Source organism: Nerophis lumbriciformis, linkage group LG17 (genome assembly GCF_033978685.3).
Source record: "Nerophis lumbriciformis linkage group LG17, RoL_Nlum_v2.1, whole genome shotgun sequence".
In the NCBI taxonomy this organism is placed as follows: Eukaryota; Metazoa; Chordata; class Actinopteri; order Syngnathiformes; family Syngnathidae; genus Nerophis; species Nerophis lumbriciformis.
Window position 1 is genome coordinate 3,445,519 of NC_084564.2, and position 9,232 is coordinate 3,454,750.

Consider the following 9,232-nt stretch of genomic DNA (forward strand, 5'->3'; position numbering starts at 1 on the left):
GGTACACCACAGGATATATTTAGCGTTGTAGAGGTGTGTTCGCCTACCTTCACGTATTGTTTCCTGTTCATTAACTTCTTATCCAGTTTAAGACTAACCCTCTGATGCCATATCGTTCTAGATTTTTGATTAAAATATTGTGATTAATTGTGTCAAATGCTTTAGTTAGATCCATAAAAACTGCTGCCGCACATTTTTTATTGTCTATAGCATTGGTCATTTCTTCTGTAATTTCAATTAAAGCCATCGAAGTTGAAACATTAGCTCTGTATCCATATTGATTTTCTTCGAGTATTCTATTTTTATTTATGAAACTCTCTAATCTGTTATTGAACAGTTTTTCAATGATTTTAGAAAATTGTGGAAGTAAGGAAACAGGTCTATAGTTTGTAAATTGATGTTTGTCGCCAGTCTTCTAAATTGGTGCAACTTTAGCTATTTTCATTTTGTTTGGAAATGTACCTGTTTGAAATGATAGGTTACTAATATACATTAATGGTCCTGAGATCTCTTCAATAACCTTTTTTATCGTTTCCATATCAATTTCATTACAATCAGTTGAAGTCTTAGATTTACATTTTTTCACGATTGTAACTATTTCCTCCTGTGTCACATTACTGAGGAACATGGAGTTGGGATTTCACTCTATGGTAACATTATAGTCCTCAATTGAAACTGGGTCTGGAATCCTTTCTTCCAATTTTGGTCCAATATTTACAAAATAATTATTGAAGCTTTCAACTACTTCCTTTATGTTGTCATTTTTTTTTATTTCCGTCTAAGAAGTATTGAGGGTAGTCCCTCTTAGTGCCATTTTTAATAATGCAATTGAGGATGCCCCATGTTGCTCTCATATGTTAAGCCCTCCATTAAATATTTTTAAGCTCATGTAAATTGATATTTGATACAAGCACAACCCTTAAATAAATTGTGTATTTGTAAAATTGGTAAACAAAACATGGCCGACTAGTTAACTATAGATACAGCATAGCAATTAAAAGTGTGTGTGTGTGTTAACCTGCTGTAGAATGACCATGGTTGTGGTTGTTCTCCCAGTGAGGACATCAGCAGTGTGCCTTTGGTCCTGGAAGAGAGACGGAGAACATGTGAGGACGTTCTTATATCCATCCATCAATCTTCTTCCACTTAAGCCTAAGTTGGGAAGCCCAGACTTCCCTCTCCCCAGCCACTTCGTCCAGCTCTTCCCGGGGGATCCCGAGGCGTTCCCAGGCCAGCCGGGAGACATAGTCTTCCCAACGTGTCCTGGGTCTTCCCCGTGGCCTCCTATTGGTCGGACGTGCCCTAAACACCTACCTAGGGAAGCGTTCGGGTGGCATCCTGACCAGATGCCCGAACCACCTCATCTGGCTCCTCTCGATGTGGAGGAGTCGCAGCTTTACTTTGAGCTCCCCCCGGATGACAGAGCTTCTCACCCTATCTCTAAGGGAGAGCCTCGCCACCCGGCGGAGGAAACTCATTTGGGCCGCTTGTACCCGTGATCTTGTCCTTTTGGTCATAACCCAAAGCTCGTGACCATAGGTGAGGATGGGAACGTAGATCGACCGGTAAATTGAGCGCTTTGCCTTCCGGCTCAGCTCCTTCTTCACCACAACGGATCGATACAGCGTCCGCATTACTGAAGACGCCGCACCGATCTCACCATCCACTCTTCTCTCACTCGTGAACAAGACTCCCAGGTACTTGAACTCCTCCACTTGGGGCAAGGTCTCCTCCCCAACCCGGAGATGGCACTCCACCCTTTTCCGGGCGAGAACCATGGACTCGGACTTGGAGGTTTCTGATTCTCATCCCAGTCGCTTCACACTCAGCTGCGAACCGATCTAGTGAGAGCTGAAGATCCTGGCCAGTTGAAGCCATCAGGACCACATCATCTGCAAAAAGCAGAGACCTAATCCTGCAGCCACCAAACCAGATCCCCTCAACGCCTTGACTGCGCCTAGAAATTCTGTCCATAAAAGTTATGAACAGAATGGGTGACAAAGGGCAGCCTTGGCGGAGTCCAACCCTCACTGGAAGCGTGTCCGACTTACTGCCGGCAATGCGGACCAAGCTCTGACACTGATCATACAGGGAGCGGACTGCCACAATCAGACAGTCCGATACCCCATACTCTCTAAGCACTCCCCACAGGACTTCCCGAGGGACACGGTCGAATGTCTTCTCCAAGTCCACAAAACACATGTAGACTGGTTGGGCAAACTCCCATGCACCCTCAAGGACCCTGCCCAGAGTATAGAGCTGGTCCACAGTTCCACGACCAGGACGAAAACCACACTGTTCCTCCTGAATCCGAGGTTCGACTATCCGGCGTAGCCTTCTCTCCAGTATACACCTGAATAGACCTTACCGGGAAGGCTGAGGAGTGTGATCCCACGTTAGAACACACCCTCTGGTTCCCCTTCTTAAAGAGAGGAACCACCACCTTCGCTAGTTGTGGCACAAAAAAAAGGCAACCAACACAAGTCAACACAACCTGCTCACTGAACTTTGTTAATACTAAAAAAAACATTAAAGCACCTGAAAAATGTTCTAAATTACACCCATTTAAATCCATTACAATTCATAATGGGGGGAAAAAACACTCTCTCAACACTTATCCATGTTTGGCCCATTTTAGCTACTTGATATTATTGATTGATTACAAAACTGAGCAGGTCATCACGGAAGTAAACAAGGTAGGAGTCGAACTTTCACATTCATTTTTGATGATATATCCATTATATTAATATTATATGTACAGACGTATGGCCCCCAGCCAAATGTATTAGCCCAGTGGTTCTTAACCTTGTTGGAGGTGCCGAACCCCACCAGTTTCATATGCGCATTCACCGAAAACTTCTTTAGTGAAAAATAAAATGTTTTTTTTTTTTCAAATTCAAGACAAAGTTATATGTTATTGGTAACACTTTAGTATGGGGAACATATTCTAAGTAACAAAGACTTAAAGGGGAACATTATCACAATTTCAGAATGGTTAGAACCATTAAAAATCAGTTCCCAGTGGCTTATTATATTTTTCGAAGTTTTTTTCAAAATTTTACCCATGACGCAATATCCCTAAAAAAAAGCTTCAAAGTGCCTGATTTTAACCATCGTTATATACACCCGTCCATTTTCCTGTGACGTCACACAGTGATGCCGACACAAACAAACATGGCGGATAGAACAGTAAGATATAGCGACATTAGCTCGGATTCAGACTCGGATTTCAGCGGCTTAAGCGATTCAACAGATGACGCATGTATTGAAACGGATGGTTGTAGTGTGGAGGCAGGTAGCGAAAACGGAATTGAAGAAGAAACTGAAGCTATTGAGCCATATAGGTTTGAACCGTATGCAAGCGAAACCGACGAAAACGACACGACAGCCAGCGACACGGGAGAAAACGAGGACGAATTCGGCGATCGCCTTCTAACCAACGATTGGTATGTGTTTGTTTGGCATTAAAGGAAACTAACAACTATGAACTAGGTTTACAGCATATGAAATACATTTGGCAACAACGTGCACTTTGAGAGTGCAGACAGCCCAATTTTCATCAATTAATATATTCTGTAGACATACCCTCATGTCAGCAGGCCAGGGAAGCTAGGGTCGATATTCTTCTCTTGATCATCTTCGGTGGCATAAGGGACGGTGTGAGCCAAGACATCCAGGGGGTTTAGCTCGCTCGTCTGCGGGAACAAACTGCCGTCATTGCTTGCCGTGCTAGCGAGGGTCCTTTGTCCCTGAATTGCTCACACACTCCGGCAGATTCAATGGGGGTCTGGCGGCAGATTTCTTTGACTTTATCGTTGGACATGCATCTGCTTTGAGTGTCGCAGGATATCCACACATTCTTGCCATCTCTGTCGTAGCATAGCTTTCGTCGGTAAAGTGTGCGGAACAAACGTCCAATTTCTTGCCACTTTGGCATCTTTGGGCCACTGGTGCAACTTGAATCCGTCCCTGTTGGTGTTGTTACACCCTCCGACAACACACCGACGAGGCATGATGTCTCCAAGGTACGGAAAACAGTCGAAAAAACGGAAAATAACAGAGCTGATTTGACTCGGTGTTTGAGAAAACGGCGGATTGCTTCCCGAAGGCGTTTAATTCGCCAAAATTCACCCATTTAGAGTTCGGAAATCGGTTAAAAAAATATATAGTCTTTTTTTCTGCAGCATCAAGGTATATATTGACGCTTACATAGTTCTGGTGATAATGTTCCCCTTTAATTTAGAGTTATTTGGTTAGGGTTAGGTTTAGAGGGTTAGGGTTATAATAAGGCCATACCGAATAAGGCATTAATAAGTACTTAATAATGACTAGTTAAGAGCCAATATGTTACTAATTTGCATGTTGATAAGCAACTAATTAATGGTGAATATGTTCCCCATACTAAAGTGTTACCATGTTTTTTATTACTGGTGCACAAAGAACAAAACCAACACAGTGCATAAACTCACAACAAATGACACACCTGCAAATCAGTCTGACTTCTGCTGTTGTCGTATCCGTAATACGCCGATAGGGAGAAGTTTTTATTTACACAATGAGTCGGGTGTGTCTTGACCTCCGCCGAACCCCTGAGCCCGACTCACCGAACCCCTAGGGTTCCATGGAACCCAGGTTAAGAACCACTGATTAAGCCCAATGCAGCCCCTATGTCAAAAAGTTTGGACATCCCAGATCTAAGGATTAACTTGGCTTCTTTCAGGCTCACATGTTCGCAAAGTTCTCTTCAAATCTTCTCTTCGTTTTACAGTCGTATGGCACTTAAGCAGTGACGTGCAGTCACTAGAGGCAGGTGAGGCCCCGCCTCACCTGCCATCATGGAAAGAAAAAAAATGTAAAAAGAAAAAAAATTAACTAAATTGTTATGTATCCAGTGATTATACTATAAAGTTATTTTCCATTTAACTTCACCAGTTTTAGATTATTTTTATTCAAAATCGCTGAATTTTCACATTTGCCGTTCAAATACTGAGAAGAGACGGTGCTGTGATCAGCAGCCAGTTGAGGCACGTCACTCAGTGCCTCACCATGGATTGTGGACTCGACTAACTGCTGGCCTGCTGTGCAGTGAGACCGTATTGCTATATGAACTATATTATACATTTCCATAGTTTAGTTAGCTGAGGTATATAATGTACAGTGTATTTTGTCAACAACTGTATGTGTGTAACGTATTTCTTGTGCTGAGCGATCATAAAACTGCTGCGAAGACGCACTGTGCTGAGGCTCGCGTAATCCCGCCTCCTGGTGCCGGTTATTGCACCTCCGCCGCAGACTGCACCCCCCCCCGACGGGAGCACCACACCAACCAAAGCCCAAACCCAAACCCTCCACGTGCAAGACCAAATCCACCCAAAAAAAGTCACTTAACAAGAAGCCAAAAAGTGCAAAAACAACAATGCTCGCGCCGGAGGAGCCGTGAACGACGGCAGGGACACAACATTAGGTACACCTGCAGACTGCAGCACGGATTTCATATTTCATTCATTCACAACTCCTCCAACACGAACACCACAGTTCCCGCACTTATGAGTAAAGGTAAGACCACAATAACGGTTTTTTTATTAAATGTGCTTTTTTGTGTGCTACAGTTTGTATGTGTAAAGTTAAGTTAAAGTAGCAATGATTGTCACACACACACTAGGTGTGGTGACATGTTTCCTCTGCATTTGACCCATCCTCTTGATCACCCCCTGGGATGTGAGGGGAGCAGTGGGCAGCAGCGGCGCCGCGCCCGGGAATAATTGTTGGTGATTTAACCCCCAATTCCAACCCTTGATGCTGAGTGCCAAGCAGGGAAGAATGCTGGTATGAGCTTTTAAACATAACCCGTTAACTGCTGCCAATCAAATGGTGAATAAGATACTCTTTAGGGTTCATATGTTTGTAAATCTGACTGTGATGAAGTCAGTGCCTCACCAGCCATCAACCTCACCGCACGTCACTGCACTTAAGAATGTTTTTTTATCTTGTATGGATGTCACACGAGCTCGGCCTTAATGAACCTTATTACTGTCTGTTTGTTCTTTGTAGTGTGGTGTGCATTCTTCATCAATTATTCAGCTGGGACACAGGTGAGTGCGTGTCCGGGCGTGTGAATAATTGATGCATCTATTATGAGCCTTCATTTTAATCCTTTGACTTGGTGGCAACCCAATTATAACTTTTTGTTTGAGCCTCTCTTTGCAGGCTGAAACACAGGTGTGCGCACACACCGGACACTTTATCAGGTACACAATTCACTGTTCCAGTAATCAACAAAAATGACCGCCTTGCCTTCGGATTGACAGTTTAACCAAATTGTATTATGGTGCTTGTTCTGTATCTTTCTAATACTTGGACCAGGTTGGGTCTTTGTTGTCCTTGTCTTTGTTTGTGTTCAGCTGAGCGTCTAATTGGACTCCGTCTGAAATTCCATCACACTCAACAGGAAGGTGGGGGGCCCAACATGAAGACAAATACATTCAGCGACATCATTAGCTTGTTGCTGTTAGCATCAGCTAGCATGCACAAAGGCTCATCACCATGACAACGTAGTCATGAACATTGTGTCTTGTCGCCTCACCAGGACCAGCGGATGTTGGACTGACCGCACTAAACCTGATCCGGTCAGCCGCAGGGGGTCTCCATCACCCCCCCACTGAGAAGCCCAGTCTGACCTCCTAATGGCGCACGCAGGCCAACTGCAATGGATTTTTGGAGACTTTTTGGGGTGGCACAAATGCAAGGTCAAGGACTTTTTCCAAAGTCAACACACTTTTCACGTCACAGCAACAATTCCAAGACGTGACCACTTCATTAGGTACACTATCTAATGAGATGCAATAAAGATCACAATATTATGTTTTAGTTAGAGCTGAGTAACAATTAACATTTAATCAGAGTAATCACAGAGTTGCTATGGATTGATTCCGAATAACACGTTTAAATGTGTTTCACATTTTTTTTTAAGTTTCATTTTGCATGAGCACAATCAAGAAATGAGTGAATATATGTGCACTATTAAACACATTAACATCCTTCCATCCATCCATTTCCTACCACTTGTCCCTCTCGGGGTGGCTGGAGCCTCACATTAACATCATATAAAGAAAATAACTGTTTTTTTAAACATTAATGCATGTGGACCTTTTAATCCTTTCTTAAGATAGAAATGGCCTCGGTAGGTCCAGGACAAAGTCCTGGTGGGGGGTTCAGCTTCGCCCCCCGACGCAAAATGATTATTAGCATTCAGACATGTTAAAATGTTGCTAAAACCATCACTTTTCTATCAGTCACAGTGACTTTTCAAAACAAAAATATTACAGCAAAAATCATATGGGTTGATTGACATGTTTATTCTGTAAGCTAACTTCAATAGTTTGAAATTATTTTGACAGTTAATGCCAGTTATCCTGTCAACCTTTCACAAGACTTCAATTTGTTAATTGAAAGTATAAACACTTTTTACAGTAAACAAATGGTAAAACAGTACTAAACAATTGCATTAAAAAAAAAATTGGTGTCATTATTAACTTTCTGTCCAAGCTTGGATAATCTACTGCCTTGTTCAATTGTAAAAAATATTCTGTGCCTGAAATTCACATTTCTATCACAATTATCATACTGTAAACATGGTAAGCTAACTTCATTAAAATTAATAGTCCTGCCAATAGCATGGAATTACAATTCAAATGTAGTTTTTTTGTAAGCCTTTCAAAAGAATTCAAAAAATGAAAAATGAATGAAAATTAATTGAAGCCATCAGACACTTGAAAAGTGGCACATCACATCTCTAATGTAATCATTTTAACTTTTCAACAGAAATAGCACTGCAAAAATATTAAGGACATACTTCTGTATTTTGGTAGTTATGCTGTCAACATTTAACAAGATTTCTTCAACTTGGACTTGAAAGCATAAATAGTATAAACACTTTTAACAGTATAACAGTACTAAACAATTCCAATAGATAACATTGGTGTCATTACCTTTTTGTGGCTAAAATCCAAATTTAGCAACGGCATTAGACTTGTGTTTTTTTGTCCCAACGTGGTCTTTTACATGGCTAATTCCTCCGTGTCCGATCGAAAAATCTTGTCTGCACAAGGTGCAATTCGCGTAGTTTTCACCCTTTTTGGAACGGATAATTATTCCCGGATAGGCTTTTGAATATTCTTCACGGAATGACTGCGGTTTTCTTTTCGGTTTAAGACTCGTTTGCGATTTTTCTCCGGCTGATTCCATGATCGTTCGCTCGTTTGGAAACAATGGGCAACAGGTGCCTCGTGCTTGGCAGCGGTGCTATAAATAGCCTCGCTCATGGCATTCGGAATGGCTCGATAGGAAGTTACGGGAAGCAGTGTCCATTGTCATTGTTGTTACGCGATTTCGTGAATAAAACTTTAAAAAAATATTTTTTTTTTAATTAATGAAAAACCGTATTTTTTATCACTGCAACCGTAACCCGGAATAGGTTGATGAAAACCGTACTAATTACGGGAAAACCGGAGTAGTTGGCAGGTATGTCCTTCATGCAGTTTATATTTGCACATGCGAGACACTAACAACTTTGACACACTGGGAACATTAGCCATTCTGCGCTACAGATGGGTTTTGTTCATTCAATTTATAAAGATGACAACTTAATCTTCATTGTGTTAATTTGGATATTTCTAATGTTAGAAACAGCTCCCAGTATGATACATGACTTTTTAACCCAGCTTGAGTCTCACCACAGATGTGCGGCTCAGTGGATGAAGATGATGACGCTGGAAGAAGAACCTTTTAATCCAACTTTAGCAGGCAAGTTGAAGAAAACAAGTGAGAACTTCATTTCCAGCCTGTCAAGTTGTCGTCTTCTGTCCTTCATGTCCTCCACCTCTTCATTTGGGCCTGTGTGTGATCTCCATGCATAGCCCTTGTCTTCCTGCCGCTGCCTCCACAGCTGGCATCCAATTATCCTCAGAGGAGGTCCACTTTCTGCTCATGTGAAGGTGTGTGTGTGTGTGTGCGTTAAAATAGCGTTTCACTCCTTCTCCCTCAACCACCCCCCCACCCGCCCTGTTGACATTAACACATGCTCTTTCACTGCCACTCGTCCATGTACCAGGGGGTGTAATCAGACACACACACACACAAAGGTTAATACATATAATAGAAATAGTGCCTTGCCTTTATTTATGTAAAATTACAATTATTATGCGGGTCTTTCACCAAGTGTTTTCATGCACAA

At 42.2% G+C, this 9,232-nt stretch overlaps 1 protein-coding gene across 2 annotated transcripts in view; it reads right to left on the minus strand.

Moving 5' to 3' along the window:
- myo7aa (myosin VIIAa) overlaps positions 1–8,834 on the minus strand; it is a 56,255-nt gene extending 47,421 nt beyond the window's left edge. For both annotated transcript variants that reach the window (XM_061972257.1, XM_061972256.1), the window contains exons 1-2: positions 8,733–8,834; positions 1,019–1,084 (exon numbers count right to left, since the gene is read on the minus strand). In XM_061972257.1, coding sequence (XP_061828241.1) covers positions 1,019–1,036 — 18 coding nt within the window. In that variant the 5' untranslated portion in view covers positions 1,037–1,084; positions 8,733–8,834. The remainder of the gene's footprint in view (positions 1–1,018; positions 1,085–8,732) is intronic.
- Positions 8,835–9,232: the final 398 nt, after the last annotated feature.